The sequence below is a fragment of the Metopolophium dirhodum genome, chromosome 1 (assembly GCF_019925205.1).
Source record: "Metopolophium dirhodum isolate CAU chromosome 1, ASM1992520v1, whole genome shotgun sequence".
In the NCBI taxonomy this organism is placed as follows: Eukaryota; Metazoa; Arthropoda; class Insecta; order Hemiptera; family Aphididae; genus Metopolophium; species Metopolophium dirhodum.
Window position 1 is genome coordinate 143,877,920 of NC_083560.1, and position 18,536 is coordinate 143,896,455.

General features: G+C 30.0%; 2 protein-coding genes across 2 annotated transcripts; both read right to left on the reverse strand.

The window, feature by feature from the left end:
* Positions 1 to 4,130: 4,130 nt before the first annotated feature.
* Positions 4,131 to 5,949, reverse strand: LOC132933047 (zinc finger BED domain-containing protein 5-like). Its single transcript, XM_060999384.1, has 2 exons — positions 5,818 to 5,949; positions 4,131 to 5,750 (listed from the first exon to the last, which is right to left on the reverse strand). The coding sequence occupies exons 1-2, from the start codon at positions 5,947 to 5,949 to the stop codon at positions 4,131 to 4,133; spliced, it is 1,752 nt and encodes a 583-aa protein (XP_060855367.1).
* A 1,090-nt stretch (positions 5,950 to 7,039) lies between these two features.
* On the reverse strand, positions 7,040 to 8,170 carry LOC132933048 (uncharacterized). The gene is made up of 3 exons (XM_060999385.1): positions 7,853 to 8,170; positions 7,421 to 7,693; positions 7,040 to 7,351 (listed from the first exon to the last, which is right to left on the reverse strand). Exons 1-3 carry the CDS (start codon positions 8,168 to 8,170, stop codon positions 7,040 to 7,042), a joined length of 903 nt encoding a protein of 300 aa, XP_060855368.1.
* Between the last annotated feature and the right edge of the window lie 10,366 nt (positions 8,171 to 18,536).

The window sequence follows — 18,536 nt, forward strand, 5'->3', positions numbered from 1 at the left end:
CGCGGATATCTCGCTCGAATCCCACTTCTGAAGTTGTAGTAACGGTCGTTCGGCCGCTACAGGTACAATGTTGTCAGGATAAACACAATACTTCAATATTACAAACACGACTAGTATTTATTTCACAAACAATTTGCAATCACAATGTTATTTCAATTTACAAACTAAAAATGCATAACAAACTGCAACGACGCCGATCGCCTTCATCGGTCGCGCGCATACTGTTGACTAAAAATGACATATTAGTGGGGATACAGGCTGGCAAGCTAACGTAATATTACTACATACTTATACAAAATAAGAAAATACCAAAAATCGTTAAAAGTACAAATTTTTTACAAGCGTTAAAGTTAAAATTTTTAAAGTAGGTACCATGTCAAAATCGCGTAAGTTTACAAGTTATTTAGTAAAGTTAAAATCATAAAAATTTTCATATTTATATAATCTAAGATTTGAAAATTAAATTCAAGGTTTACTTACAATAATTATCATAACATTTTAGATTCTGAGTGGAGCGATGAATGTATTGATTTTACAATGATGTGTATTTTTTATTTACTTTTTTTTTGTGTGTTTGCCATTATGTTTTGGAGCAGTAAAAGTGCTCCGATTTTCTCGACCAGCAACTTTTCTGATAGGAAAGTGAATCTTGTTAGTACTTTGGGGGGTCAAAAGTAAAAAAATTTGCCCGTTATTTCCGGGCATGAATTTCTTAATTTGATGAAATTTCACCAATTGTTTAAATTACCATTTTCTATAAAACAAAAAAATTTAAAAAAAAATTTGACAAGTTTTGGGCTAAATTCATCGAAACCTCGAATATTTGCAAATTGATTTTTAGTTAAAAATTTATAAAATATCTTAGACCGACAAACGGTCTCCGCTCAGAATCGTTTTTCATATACAATGATATATCATTGAATTCAAATTTAACACCATCCATTATAGTGACCCACTATGTAGTAACCTACTGTACAGCAGAGCGACAACCACTTACCCACTTTTTTTTAATTCGTAGGACTGCTGAATTTAAAAAAGTTCCATTAGTTGGTCGAAGGATAGTAGACATTTTTCACATATTTGAACAAATTAAAACATTTCAACATGAAGGTGGTTTTGATTGCACATTTACTGATATGGAATATATTATGTCAGAAAAAATAAATGGTTTTTTTTCTACATTTGAGTTTAAATGTAAAATGTGCTGTATTAAAATGAGTATTTGGTCAGACAATTTAAAAGCCGATTATTTGTCTATAAACAAAGCGGTTTTAAATGGCTCTGTTGCAATTGGTAATTTTTTTTTAAATTTCAATCAAAATGTTAAGTTTTGTAGAAGGTAGGTACAACATATTTTTTTTTGTTCACAAATTGTTACCTTAGGCATTGGTCAAAGACAACTGTCTGAATTTTCAGCAGCATTAGAAATGCCTTGTATGGCTAATACGACGTATTCAAGAATACACAAATCGATGCATTCTAGTATTCACGATACTGCTTGGACAGAAATGCTAAAAGCTGGCGAGGAAGAAAGGAGGTTAGCAGTAGAAGATGGAGACGTCGATGAAGATGGAAATGCTCTATGTACTGTTGTAGCAGATGGCCAATGGGGTAAAAGAAGCTACAAGTCAAAATATGATGCTCTATCTGGAGTGGTAAAATATTTTAACTATTAAGTCAACTGTCAATTTTAAAATTACTTAAAGTAAGCAAACGATTTTTCTATAGGCAACTATTATAGGACATAGGACAAAAAATGTATTATTCGTCGGGATTCGAAATCGGTATTGTGTCGTATGTCATCGCGCAGCTTTAAAAAACAATGAAAAGCCTAAACATGACTGTTATAAAAACTGGAATAAATTGGCTACTAGTATTAAAGCTTATGGTGTAGTGGAAAGATTTCAAAAAAGTATTGAAATGCACAATTTGAAATATAATAAATTAATCGGTAATTATGTTTATTAGTTAAACTATATGTATGTATTTATATATAATCCTAGTTAAATATTACAAACAAATAATGGTATTTACTATTTATGATACATGTAGGCTTTTATTCTATTAAAATAATTATACTTACTATGTTTATATATGTATAAAAGTTCGTGAATGTCATTATTGTCTTTATATATTATTTAGGCGATGGAGATAGTACTGTCACCAAACGTCTCAACGAAGTTTTGCCGTATGTTCCTAATTTTTTAATACAGAAAATCGAATGTAGAAACCATTTATTAAGGAATTATTGCCAAAAACTTACTGCGGCTGCAAAAAAATGTGTATATCCTATAAATCTACGTAGATTTATATTATCAAATATAATGAGATTTAGAACTGGTATTGTAACAGCTATAAAGTATAGAAAAAAGGAGAATAAGTCTATAACGCAAAAAATTTCAGGTGTTAATTTTTATAAATATTATTTACTGAATCAGTAAAATTTTAATCAATTTAGAAGCTAATATATTTCGTATATTTTAAGATTTGGCAAATGATATAATGAACAGTCCCTATCACATATTAGGAGACTATAGAAAGTGTGACAAATATTTTTGTAAAGGATCAAAATCTGGAGATCAAAATTTTGTTTACATCGCTGAAAACTGTGGTATAATGAGGGAAATTAATATGGCTAATCGACGTTTATTCAACAATGCCCAGAGTCTCTTAAAAAATGTTGACAATAATATATGTGAGCAATTTAATAGTATGGTTAACAAATTTATTGGTGGAAAAAGAACAAATTTGTCTCAAAAAAACACATATAACACGAGAATAGAGGTAGCTGTTATTGCATTTAATTCACAATCATATTTACGTACAATTCATAAATCTATAACTAATGCAAGTCCAGGTAATTTAAAAACAAAATAACTACCTAAATATTTATTTTTTAAATTATTTGTATACATTTCTTAACAATGTACCTTACCCTATTATTATACACATATATATATATATATATATATAAACAGGAACATTTGGAAAACGGTTTGTATCTGACGCTAAAAGGATAAGGGATAATAACACAAGACAAGAATTTTATTTCCTAAAAATAAAATTAATTTTAAATCTTGTGGGCTCAAGCTTTTCGTCAACGAGGATTATGGTTTGACTGAGCCATTGATGGATAATATATCAGAAGAAGATATAAAAAATAAAAAAATGCGTTTATTAAGAGTCTATCTGAAGTGGATCGAAGTAAGCATACATAAAAAAAAAATGTTTTAATAAGTAGATACGTATAATACGTAAATACCCTGTTTTGAATCAACAACAATGAAGAGGCTTGCGTACCAAACCATAACTGCAATATATTATACTCCAAAAATATATATTATATACAGTGCCGTGCCTAGCATAATCAGCGCCCGGGGCGAAGAATAATTTCTAGCGCCCCCACCTCCTCTAAAAATATTTTTATACTTGTAAAAACATTAGGGAAGAGCCGGAGATAGAATTGTCAGATTTACCTTATTTTTCACATTAAACATTTTTGTCGACATGTAAATTGTACAAACACATCTAAAGATGATATGTAAACAAGGAGAGAGCCTTTTTTGAATATATTTTGTGAATAATATTGACAAATGCAATAGTATTAATAATTATTATACATTTTATTTGAACTCAGAAATTCACCAAATCTGTATAATATATAATATAATACAGCGGTTCCCAAACTTTTAGGATCACGGAACCCTTAGGAAATAGTTTGTGTTTTGCGGAACCCTAGTGTCTTTACTTCCAACTCAATCCCATTTTTTCAATGAAAATTTTATTTATTTAAATAACAAACATTTATTTTTTAATCATCACAAATATTTATTTTTAAAAAATTATAATTAATTAGATTTTAAAATATACATACTATTAATATTTTTAGTGAGAAGAATGGAACTGTTTCATTGTTTGATTTATAATATTTTTAAAATTAGGTTTTATATCTGAAACTTGAATTCGTAGGTCTGGAGCGGCATTCATTCTATTTCTGTATTTATTTTTTGTATACGCATAAGAGGAAAATCCAGCCTCACAACGGTAGGTTGTTACGAAAGGTAATAGAGTAAAAATAGCTTTTTCAACTAGAGATGGGTACTCGTCCTTAAGTTCAATCCAAAATTCGTTTAAAGATCCAGATTCAAATTTCTGTTTGACATGCTTTTAATTTCAATTAACTGCTCATATTCGAGCATGGATAACATTGCAGGTTTTTTTTTGTTCACAAAAGGATTTTGTATCCAATCAACGTCATTATTAGTAGCAGGAAAATACTGAGACAATGATTTTTCGAGGTTTTCCAAATGTTCGATAACAATTTTTTTAATATTAGTTGTTAGCTGCGATTCGTTTTCCTTTAAAAAATCCATCAAGAGAGGAAAACATTCAAAATTATTCTCATTTACACATGCAATCCAAAAGTTAAGTTTGTTTCTAAATGCTATATTTTTGTCTCTGACCACGAATGTTGTTATTGTTTTTCCTTGCAAAGACTTGTTAACTTCATTCAGTTTACTGAATATGTCTGCGAGATAAGCTAATTTTATAAGCCATTGGTCATCATGTAATAACTCGACATAACTCATAGATATAGACAGATTTTGTCCCGAAAAAAAAATCTTTAAATCATCGCGCAGTTCAAACAACCTACTTAGAACCTTTCCTCTTGAAAGCCATCTGACTTCAGTGTGAAGAAGAAGTGAATAATGCTGACTACCCATTTCTTCACATACTTTTTTAAAAAGTCTAGACTGGAGTGGACGACTCTTAATATAGTTTACAATACATACAGCCTCGTTAAGAACTTGTTTTAACTCCAATGGCATTTTCTTACTAACAAAAGCGTGGCGATGTAAAACGCAATGACTACTGTGACATTTTGGTGCGACATTTTTTATTCTTGTCACGGTTCCTTTAATTTTTCCAACCATAGCTGCAGCTCCATCACTACATACATCGATACATTTAACCCAATCAACCTGATGTTTATTCATATAACTATCGATGACTTTAAAAATTTCTTCACCTGTGGTATTTGTGTCCAAAGGAGTACAGAGCAATAAATCTTCTTCGATAGATGTTTCAAAAATATACCTCACGAAAACAAGCAGTATTGAAAGTCCAGCAACGTCAGTACTTTCGTCAAGTTGAATAGCAAACATGTTACAACTTTTCAACCTGTTTATTAGTTGATCTTCAATATGGTCCGATATTTTATGTATCCGATCAGATATAGTGTTGTTGGAGCATTGAACAGTTGCAATTTTCTTAGCAGCCTCTTCTCCAATCATGCAGCGAACTATTTCAGTCATACATGGTTTAATTAGAGACTCAGCAATTGTATGTGGTTTACCAGCACAAGCAATGCTGTAACTCAAAATAAATGATGCTTCTGTTGCATTTTCACTGTCGTTTTTCGCGTATTTATGTAAGGCAGACAAGCTGCTATTATGTTCTTCCTTACGTTTTTTAAAATAGCCCATTTCCTTGTTCATCAAATTTGGATGGTTGGTTTTGAGGTGTCGTTTAAGTTTTGCAGGTGCCAAAGAACTGTTCTGAAGAATTACATTACAAATAACACATTGTCCATCAGGTCTTTCTGCAGTACCAACAGGAATAAATCCAAATTGAAGGTAGGATTCATCGTATTTTCTCTTTTTTGAAGGTTTTAACTCAATAATTTCAGGTACAACTATACTTTTTTCCGAAATATTACTATGAGAATTATTTTCCATGACATTAGTAATCTAAAATAAATTAAATAATAATAATGATAATATAATATTATATTATATAATTATAATAATTTCTTACCGAACAACTAGGAATAGCATCTTTCAATATAACTTGTTGAGATTCTATTGTTGATGAAGACGCCACAGTCTCATCAATATTATTACTTGTTGTTTTGGCCAACAACCGTCCTGTTCTAAGCCAATTATGCATGGCAAACTTTTTATTTGTACTTATGTTGTATTTATAATAAATAATAATTAATAACGGAGTAACAACGTACACTAAGTATGTCGTATGACAACTATATGCCAACTGAATCATAATCTCTTAATTTTAACTCATTACGATTACGGATATAATGTATCAATCGTATCGAACGCGAACGCGTGCACATAAGTTATTTTTATAAGTTATCGCACAATTTACTGGCAATCGCGTTGACACGCTTATCTAATTCTACAAATCTACATCGTTAACGTAATGTCAACGTTTATAGGTATATAAGTGTTATAATTTTATTCTGTTCAATTTCAAGTACATACAACAAATATTTAAGAACGATATTATACTATAATAACTATTATTTAGACTTTAGGTGAACTTTTTTTAAATAATATAAAATAATATTTTTTATATAAATAATCCAAATATAATATGAAATAATTTTCTCAACATCACATATACATCTGACGGAACCCTTGAGATAGTCCGGCGGAACCCTAGGGTTCCGCGGAACACACTTTGGGAAACGCTGATATAATAGTTATAAATTATAAGTATGAAATAGTATAAACATGTTATTAAAATAGGTGATAATGTTTGAAGTAAACAGTATTTAAGTTAATATGTTAATCAAAATAAAAAATCGCATCACTGAGTTAATTATTTTTATTTAGGTTACAAGTATTAAAAATGTATATTATCTTAATTCTTAATTTAATATTACTAAACTTTTGAATGGATTTATAGTAAATAGTCTTAATAAAATACTATAATAATTAAGTTTTTAAAATATAATAAGTACTTGACTAGATTTTCATAAACTTATTTTTCGAGATTTGATCGATGCAAAATTTTCAAATAACATCATCACAATTGAAAGTTTGTGAAATTTTATTTTCTATTGACAGTATAGCAAGATTCGATAATCTTTCTTGAGTCATAGTTGAACGGAGATATGTTTTGATTAATTTAAGTTTACTGAATGATCTTTCCCCAGATGCAACAGTTACAGGAAAAGTAAGTAATAGTCTGTAAGCGATAACTAAATTTGGATACACTGAGCTTAGTTCATATGTTTTTATGCCATTTTTAAATTAGGTATAATCGCTTCTCCTTGATACTTAAAACATTCAATTTCATTCAGTAATTCACTATTCAGGTCTGAACTATATTTTAAAACTAGATCAGCAGCGTGTTTTTTAAGATCTTCAATCGACAACGTATTAAGATGGAACCCAGAAAGAAATTCAAAATCGTTAGCATTGTTCGACAATGCTTCAAAACGCCAAGATATTTGTGAAATTAAAGTGTCCATAACTTGGTTGTACTCCAATTTAAGTTCCTGTTGTATAGTAAATGTTGAATCAGATGCTTGTTCACCACTCATTTTCTTAATTTTTTTTGGCCTTATAGATTTAAATATTGTTGAAATTTCAGCTTCATTACATACATTATTTGCTAAAATATTAATATTTTCTGATCCCTCATTTCGCATTTCTTCCAAAGCATTTTTTAAGCCCATCACAATTTTTGATGCATTAGAAATAGAAATATTTGATTTTTGCAAGGTAATATTAACTTTATATACTTGATTTAAAATTGAGTCCCACATAACCAAAAGATAGACAAACTCAACATTAATTAAACCAAGTAGACTTTGAGCACCGGAGAAACCATCCCCAAATTCTGAATTTTCAGATATGTGTTGTAATGCTTGTATAACATATTTCAACTGAGTAAGTAATGAATGTACAGCATTATACTACGATTCCCAACGTGTATCACTATGATATTTCAATGTACATTTTAAAAACTGAGATACTATGTTCCAACGAGCAGTCGAACTAGAAAAAAAATTAAATATACTTTGTACTGTTCCGAAAAAAGTTACCATTCTGACTGAAACTCGAGATGCATGGGCTCCAACCAAATTTAGACTATGCGCAGTACAAGGACAAAATTGTGCATGTTTATTTATTTCCTGTAATCGAGATTGGACACCTTTAATTTTTCCAGCCATGTTGGCACCATTGTCATAACCTTGACCGCGACAATTTTTAAATTCTAATCCATCTTCGGAAAGTTTTTTTAAAATTTCTTCAGCTAACCCTTGGCCTGTTTTTTTAGTTGTAGTTATAAAATCGATAAAACTTTCCTCAATTGTATATTTATCATTGGATTCAACTACATAACGAACAATTTGAGTCATTTGTTCTTTATGTGAAATGTCGGGCGTTGAATCAAAAATTATAGAATAATATTTAGCTTCTTTGATATTAGAAATTATTTTTTCTCTGACAGAATTACCAAGTAAGCAAATGAACTCATTTTGAACTTTGTTAGATAAATAAGTAGTTCTTCTATTGGAATTTGATAAATGTTGCGCAATAATAGGGTTGTAACTACTTATTAGTTCAATCAAGTTTTAAAAAATGCCACAATTAGACTTAGTAATATCATTACTGGAACCTCTAAGAGCCAAATTATTAACACAACAAAAACGAACACAATCGAGGATAATTTTTAAAATTTGTTTCCACCTTTTTTTTTCATTTAAAATTTCTTTTTGTAATTCTTTATCGATTGTTTTTCCTTCTCTTAAACGTTTTTCAAAACGTTTCCATGTAAAAACATTAGATTTATGATCAAATGTATTTTCGTGGTCAGGAATTCTCGGACTAAGTTTTCTCCAATCATTAAATCCGGTTTTAGGGACTGTAATGCCTTACTCATTTTTTGTGAAGGAAATAGCATACAGGGAAAACAATAAATGGATTTTGTAACATCACTATACATTAACCAATTTCGTTCAACTTTTATCTCCATTCGGGATGGTTTTAAAAAACCAATCTGCTGAAAATTTTCTTTGCTCAAAATTTTCTGAATAAGAAAAATCTGAATTTTTACCTTGTTTAGGTCCGTGTTCTATTAGAAGTGTTCTAATTTTATCATTGATGAAAGGCCAAGAAGACGGATCATTGAAATGTAATGGTTTTTGCACAATATTTTCCAAATTATTATCCGAGGAAGTGGAGGGTATTGAATTTATGAAATCCGAAACGACCGAAACATTATCTTTATTTGTTGATGTCTGTTTAGACAAATCATTTCCTACATTAATAGAAAAGTCTACATGATCTTCCTGATCCTGAGAGTCTTCAGGGTGTAGAGAATTAATAATAAGTGGTAAATCATTGGATAATTCCGTCCTACTAGTATTATCTTCTAATGATTTCGACAAAAATAATTTCATTTGCTTAGACAACTTATCATTATCTTCCAATTTTTGTTTTTGAATTTTTCTATTCGTGGCACCAGATTTTTTTGGGGGGCCCATTTTAGTCTAAAATATATTAATTGTTCATTATTTTTTATAAATCTATCAAACTTAGTATCTGGGTGTGTCGCCGCCGCGACAATAGCAATGTACCCACCGACCGACCACACACAGTTATTATTAAGATTATTAATTATTATGTAATATGTAGATTAGACCGCAACCAGGTACTGTCCAGCAAGGGCCAGGCGCGGTGCGGCAATCAGTTCGTTCGCTCGTCGCAAACAGTCGACACGTAGCTACCTTTTTATAGGCGCGAATCGCCGTCGTTTTTTATACCGTACCTAGTTGTCGTGGCGCAAATCGCCAGCGTTTTTATTATTGTATTTAGTCGGGCGCGAATCGCCGGCGCTATTATTATTGTTTTTGATTATTGTATTTAATTATTGTATTTAATAATTATTACGACGCATTGTGTGTGCCGTCATTATTATTATAATTATTATTAAAAACCATAGGATAGCTGGCCAGCTGATCACCGTCGTATTGTAAGTTTTTATTATATATATATACTTTTATAAATATCTTTTTGTATTATCGGTTTGGTACAACCAGCGCCGTTTATAATTATAATTTATATATCTGTACCGCTGTGGTATTATTATATATTATATTGTGTATTATCAATATTATTAAATTAAATTTGTGAATTATACAGCAACGCATTTTACCTAAAACGTGTTACAATTTTCTTTTAATTATATACACATCACATTACACACACATTTACACACCCACCCACACACTAGCACTCTCTGGTCTTGCTCGGCGACCCCGTCCACTTCCTTTGAGTCGCTACACACACATACACATCTATACACAGGTCGGTCGGTGTGTGAGTACAGCGCGCGAAGTAAAAAGCGATCGGGCCGTACGGGCTAACTATTGTTCCGTCCCCGGCGCAATCAGGGTGAGTCGGGGGTGTATGTATTAAAATTAACACATTTTAAATTTTGCTTTTAATAAAATATTTTTATTTAAAGCAATTTTTAAAAATTAATTACTCTTTTAAGAAAAATACTGTGAAACAAGACAATTTAAGGCTCTTGCACCGGAGCAAAAAAGAAAAACGAACAAAATACAAACGAACATTATAGTGTATAGGCTAATTTTATTCGTTATACGGGTTACGGAAAAGGCACATATTATATTAATTAAATTAATTAGGGCGGACGGAGGTAACCTGACTCAGGTACACGCGTCAAAATTTACAAATTATAATAATTCAATTAATACCTACACGCAAAAAAAAAATACCACAATACTACTTAAGTTTTAATTTTGTAGTTATAACTAAAACATTTGCTTTTTTGGTTCAATATGAAACTAAATTTAATTTCAAAACTATTTTGAACTAAAACTAAACAAAACTTATAACTAAAACAGCATGTCATTAGATATCTGATTATTATTATTATCTGAATAAATATGTTATACAATTATAACCGTATATGAATATGAGTATCTATAACATTTGTTGTTTTGAGTGATTTCATTGTAAATTCATTGTAAAAATTATAACAGTTAAAAAGCAAAATTGGTTTTAGTCATAAGTAAAGACCGGATTTCCGTGCAATTGCATCTTTTTATGGCGTGTTCTAAATTCAATAGAAACAAGCTACAAATCCAAATCAAGAGATGTAGATTAATTTAAAAAAAGTTTTATGTTGCACAAAATTGCACGTTTTTGGGTTTTTGCACAAAATTGCACGTTTCGGGTTTTTTTTATAAAAATGTACTTTTATACAAATATTTTTGTATTTTTGTATTAATTTTATCGGTGCTAATCGATAAATGCTGCTATCGGTGTTTTATATCTAACAATATAATTATATATATATAACGATATAATACAAAGTAATTAAGATAATGACTAAGGTACTACGATAGTCGATAGATTATCGATTACATATACAGTATAGGTACACATACAGTACTACAGTCTATCCGCAGCCGTCGTAGTCAACTCGTGTTATATACAATTTTATAGTTAAATAATTTAACTATAAGTTAAAACATAATATATTAAGTGACAGAAGACATAATTTTAAAGAAAAAAACTTGGAAATGTACATGATTATAAATTTTAATCAAATATTGTAAAGTCAGTTATATACATATTGTCAGTTTATTATTATTTTAATCAAATATTATAAAGTCAGTTATATACATATTGTCAGTTTATTATTATTTTAATCAAATATTGTAAAGTCAGTTATATACATATTGTCAGTTTATTATTATTTTAATCAAATATTGTAAAGTCAGTTATTAGTTATTATTTATTACTTATTAAAATTAAAATTTGAAGTACCTATAATGAAAATTTTGTTATTGCACGTTTTTGCACATTTTAACATTTTAATTGCACATTTTTTAGATTTTAGCTGCACAAAAATCCGGTCTTTAGTCATAAGTAAAATTATATCAAATAATTCAATATCATGGACACCTATTGAGTATCATACTAAACCGGTGTCATTTATTTACAAATTTTTATTTGTTCAATTAAACGAAAAGTAACTTACCTTTGAGGCTTTAATGAATAATTGTTTCCTAATGAAAAATATGCACTATGACGTGAACACTGTACGTCTGAACACTAGATATCATGGGTTCAAAATAAAATCGTACAACTCCTTCCAGTCGTTGTTATATGTCGCAGTCTATGTTATTATTGTTATTAAATTAATTTTATCAAGTAACAATAATAATAATATAGTTGTTATCGACGACGGCGATCAGCGACGTCGTCATTTCGGGGAAAAGATAAATACTAACGCTAAAAATAAAAACACTATATTTGTCAACCAGTAGGCAATCAAGGCAATGCTAATTATGTCGAGATAGTGGTGTTCGACGAGAAAAAAATTAATATTGAGTATTTTAGTAATATTACTTAGATTATAAAAATGCATTTGGCGCCCCGGTGGTCAATAGCGCCCGGTGCACGCGCACCTCTTGCATCCCCCTAGGCACGCCCCTGATTATATAAAATAAATAAATATATCTTTTGTATATGTTAACTTATTATTTATTTATAACTAACACAGCTTATTTGGAAAAAGAAACTAGAAATCAAGCCGACTCTCAACTTTGGCATATCGAACGACGAAACCGAATAACTGCATCTAACTTCGGAAAAATATGTAAAATGAGACCACATACGTCTTGTAAAAATACCGTTCATGGTTTACTGTATGGTAACAACATACATGCAAAGGCGTTAGACTATGGAAAAAGTATGGAGCAATATGCTAGAAATGAATTTGAAAATAAATTTGGGTTAAAGGTTTCTCCAGCTGGTCTATGTGTGGATTCTGAAATACCTTATTTAGCTGCGAGCCCAGGTACCTAATATAACTACAAAAAGTTCAAGCTATACAACATTAAACCTACCTTATTATTATCATATTATAATAAAATTAATATTTTAGATGGTTTATCATGATTCATTGATCGAAATTAAATGTCCATTCTCAGCAAAAGACTGTGATACCATAATTCATGCGATAAAGGAAAAAAAAGTACCATAATATAATAATTATAATTATTTAACACATTTTAAAAACTAAAACATAAAAAAAACTTATTCATTTTATTTTACAGATTAAGTATAGCAGTATAAAAAATATAAACGGTGAAAACATAACTGAACTAAAGAAATCATGTGACTATTATTAGCAGATACAAGGGCAATTGCATATAACTAGAAGGAGCGTTTGTTACTTCGTAATATATTCTGAAAAATGGATTTCAGTTGAAAAAATAATTTACGATCAACACTTTTGGGCCGAAAAAATGTTAAATTATTTAAAAACGTATGTATTGCCTATTATCGCACAACAATTTATAACTTTTAATAATTTTTTTTTTATAAATTTTAAAATATGAATTCAAATTGTTGTTTCAGATTTTATATGGAATGTTTACTACCAGAATTGATAAATCCTCAGTATTGTAAACGCTTATTAATAAGTGATATTAAAGAACCAGATCATATAAGCCAACGCGCGCGATTGTTTTATAAAATGGGTTGATAATAGTCGGTGAACTATTTGATTTTTTTTCTCTGACCCATGTAAATTTAGTAATAGGTAAATTTGCTATTTTACTAAAGTTGACAACACGAGATTAATTCTAGTGAAAAAGTGCTGTTGCGCAAGAGTCAGAGAAAGAGAAAACAAATAGTGTGCAATGTGCAAAGATATGATATGATATTGATATGATACGGACGAGTCAACGGTTTGAACATGAATAAATCGTCTCTCCCGAGACTAATACGCGCGGCTACGTCGTTGATACAATGGGCGTGGTTAAAAGCTGTCACGACGGCACGTGTGTGAAGTTGGCCCCCCCACTTTAACCCAGGAACTTCAAACCACTCTAAGCAATTTGCTATTAATTTGCTAGAATTTGCTATGCACTTTTCACAATTTGCATGGCAAAAATAATTTTTTACTTGGGGGGGGGGGGGCAACTTCGCCGTAGCCCCCCACACTTAAACCTAGGAATTTCAAACTTCTTTAGAAAAATTGCTTCTAATTTTTATTCAAATTACATTTTTATAATTAAAACATAGATTTTAGTCCTCGACTTGACTTTTTTTAACCAAATAAGATTTTCAATTCATGATGGTCGGTTTTTATCCCAGTTTTTTTTTTTATTTAATGTAGAATCATTTTTTTTTATTTATTAATTAAGAATAATTTTTCAAGATAGATTTTTATCGAATTAGAATAAAAAAACTGAATATATCTAAAAAAAAGTTAAATAAAAAATTCCAAATTTAATAAAAAGCCTAAATTAATAAATTAAATTTTTATTTCTTAATATAAAAAAATCTTATATACCTAAGTATACATATTGTTTCTGTATTTTTTAGTTTCAACATAAATACCTACTAATTGAATCCAAAATTTGAATTTCCGAGTATTTAGTATCCTAAACAAACATTTAGGACATTTAATATTTTAAACTGAAATCATTTAGCTGTTGTATATAACTTTTTTACGTCTTGAAGTTGACTCCCTGAGAATGGTTGATCAAAGTCAAACTTGTACTGAGGTGTTATAGATTTCTTGCAACAATTTTAAACATAAGTTATAGAATTCGCAACATTGATTTATGTCCACAACAATCAAACAGACTTCGGTGTACCAAATTATTCATGTACGTTATTTTTAAGCATGACTGGTGAAATCGGTATTGTTATAGATGGTTATAACAGATGCGTGAAGTTAGCGGAAAAATTCGAGCACTAATTTCCGCTATAACACCATTATTTAGTGCTAAATTGGTGCTATTCAACTGTAGCATTTTAGAAATTAGTGCTATGGCCAGTAAAAAGTTATAAGGGGGCTTACCATTCTCCGCTAACTTCACGTAGCGGGATCAACACCAGCACCAAAATCCGCTATAGCACCGAATTTTAGTGCTCAATTAGTGCTATTCGATGGTACCGCTTTCAAAATTAGTGCTATCTTTCCCTCCGAGTTATGGGGTTTTCAGTATTTCGTCCCAGCGGGTGCACCATCAGCACCAAAATCCGCTATAGCACCAAATTTTAGTGCTCAATTAGTGCTATTCGATGGTACCGCTTTCAAAATTAGTGCTATATTTCCCTCCGAGTTATGGGGTTTTCAGTATTTCGTCCCAGCGGGTGCACCATCAGCACCAAAATCCGCTATAGCACCAAATTTTAGTGCTGAATTAGTGCTATTCGATGGTACCGCTTTCAAAATTAGTGCTATATTTCCCTCCGAGTTATGGGGTTTTCAGTATTTCGTCCCAGCGGGTGCACCATCAGCACCAAAATCCGCTATAGCACCAAATTTTAGTGCTCAATTACAGCTATTTGATGGTACTGTTTTAAAAATTATTCTCAAATTTTCTACTGAGTAATGATCTGTTTATTATTGTTTCCCCTTATACAATTTTGTAGTTTTAATTTTAATTTATTATTAGTGTCTCATAACTTTTATTCTTATAATTTTTTTTTATTAAATTTGTTTTGTATTTTACTATACAATACAAAATATAACTAACTTGACTTCTATTCGAGTTGTGTTAGTTGTCCAGACTTGTACTGTACTATACACTATTTCACTAAGGTAAGTGTTTTTTATTTTATTACTTTTTGTAAGATTTTCACTTATCATATTTTTATAATTATTATTAATTGTGTATTTATTATGTACCTATTTTAGACAAAACACCTAGAACTTAATTTTTAATTTTGTAAAGTGTTTATTACAAATATATTACAATTAATATTTTAATTATATAGTAATAATATAATAATAAGAATCATAGAGTAATATAAGTAGTGTTTATTTTACAGGATGAATAGTTCTGGGAAAAAAAGATATTGTGAAAGATTTAATAAATCGGTTACCTATGCTGAGCCATGCTATCAGTGATAATATAATAATTCCTATTGATACCATCAAATAAAATACCAAATATTATACATTATTATTTTCCCCAAAAGCAATGGTACTGTACAATATACACCATTTGCGCATCAACCCGTGGTTGTACAGAACGATAAAATAATTGACAGCGCTTCTACACCTCCCTGTTATTGATAGGGCATCGGGCAGTTGGGTCCCTACCTGATGACAGCCAAATTTATCAGCATTATTAAAATTGAGTGATAAGCACTTGTCCAAATATGGTATGAGTGGTTATGCGGCGGTTACTCTGTGGTTACCATGTGACTAACTTGATGTGGTGTTGCACAGCAAGTCGGGGGATATTTTCGATTAGCGGAGCGGAGCGACGGTGCCGAGGAGCGTAGCGACGAGTGCCGCTAGCATGACATCCCTGACGTGACTTATTTCGTATTGGTGTCACTGCTAAATCCCTGGTATAGCCCTGGTATGTAATCCCTGGTGGTTGGTATTAATTTGTAACTTTTTTTATTTGAGGTTAGAATTCAAACTTTTGAAAGGTTATCAACTATAATTTCTTATCACGGGACCCAATTCTTATCAAGCGACCCAACTGTCCCCATCCCTCCTTGCATATCGCCACTGTTATCATTATAGACATAGTTTTATCACAATTTATGATAGTGCTATCTGCAGGTTGCAGCAGCTGGTCTGTGCATACAACCACGGCCCAAGTTACACAAAAGAAAGAAGCTCGTATTACTATTTAGTATTTACAAATAATTAAACACCTACTAAATTAGGTTAGGTTTTTATTTCACTGGCCGCACTTTTTTTTTATAGGCCTGACTGCTATGTCAACTACTCTACTGTCTATGTTGCATTGTTGCGTGATACGTTTGCACACAGTATTTTCAACACAAAGTCATAATTCTGCTTTTCAAGTATTTCAAAACAAATCACACGTAAGAATGCACCATACTTAAATAGCTTGCTCAACTTATTTCTACCATAATGGAAATCTTTTCAAACATTACTCATTTATTAGGTTATGTTTGACTAACAAATGTTTGGTTTTGAACTGATTTCTTTCATATCGGTCCGATACACTTTAAAATTGTTCTTAAGGTTCTTAAACTTATACCTAATGCTCTTATATTCTCTGGAAATGTCTGCTGGACAGATATTTATTTTTGTTTTAGTTACAAACGCATCATTCATACATAGGGTAACTGCTGGGTAATAATTACTAACCCTTTTTTTTCAATATTTTGTACAATCTTGATCTGATAATTTCAAAACACTCCACAAGATGTCCTGATACATTTATATTCTATAGAAATTTCTGCTGGACAGATATTTCTGTTTTTATTGGTTACAAACACATAATTAATACATATGATGACTGCTGGGTAATAATATTCTTAACCCATATTTCTCAATATTTTGTCCAATCTTCATCTGATAATTTCAAAACACTCCCCAAGATGTCATGATTCTTTTATAACCAATGATTTTATGGATATCTTTTTTAGAGGTTAAGTTAATGTAGGTACTAGGTAATATATTAGTTGGTTGGTTGAGTTATCGGACCATATTAATATTTCCCTGGTGGAAATTTGTTGAGCTGGCCTCAACATTGCTTATGGTGCAAAATGTGATGGTTGAATTAGAAGTCCAAGTACATGAATTATGAATGGTTATATGTGAAACCTATAGTAAAATAGCTCCTTACTTGCATACTCCTGCCTTAAATTTTTTAACAGAATTTAATAGCACAAATTTGCTACAGTCAAATCAAAAAAATTACACCTCAATATTTTTCCAATTTTGTTTGTGTCACATTTTGGGACAGTAAATGCTTCGATTTTCTACTTAAGCATTTTTTCTATCAAGCTAAATTTGATTATCTGTTGAAAGCAATGTTAAAAAAATTAAAATAATAAAAACATTTCCTACCTACATGAATAATTCAAAAAAAGTCAAAATTATAATATAATTAGATATAATCATGTCTATTAAACGTTCAGATTAATATTTTCAATAAGGACATTCATTTATAATTTAGGTACAGAAAATAAGAAAGTTGATTTTGTCTAATATGAGTTTATGGAAAAATTTCCATTTTCCATAAATATTATTTTTGTTTTTTCCAATTATTAAGAAAATTTAATAGGTACTAAACATTATTTCAATTTGGCTATTCAAAAGTTACAACAAAGTGTATTTATATTAACCATCAAATTTACATAATACCGAAGCATTTTTTCTGCAATAAAAAGTGACTTAAAAAAACATAAAAACGCTTAGAACGCTTCTTTCAGCTTAGAATCTAAAAAATAAATTAAAATGCTAATTTCATTTTGTTTTTCCAAAAAGTAAAATAATACAACAATTATAATTTTTTTGTAGGTATTAAATTTACCATAGACTATGAAATTTGAATAATATTATTTAATTATGCTTTGAGTATTGGAATATGAGTACATTGAATGGTAGATCCATTTTGTTAAATTATTTAAGATTTGTTTTTATCTTATTATTTCATTTATTTACAGTATTTTAATTAATTAGAATGTGCGTAGCTATAATTCAAAATATAATGCAAATATTATTGTGCAGTTCTTATATTGTAATAAATTACTAATAGCCTCCATTTTACCAGGATATAAAAAAAAAATAACAATTAAAATAATAATTACTATTCAAGTTTTGATAGCTTAAATATATGCTTGATATCAGAACCCTTAGAATTATCTTGCTCTGGCTCAATCAGTTTTCTCTTATGGAATTTCTATGTGAGGGTCTACATACTCCTCGTATATGACTGTACTATCTACTAC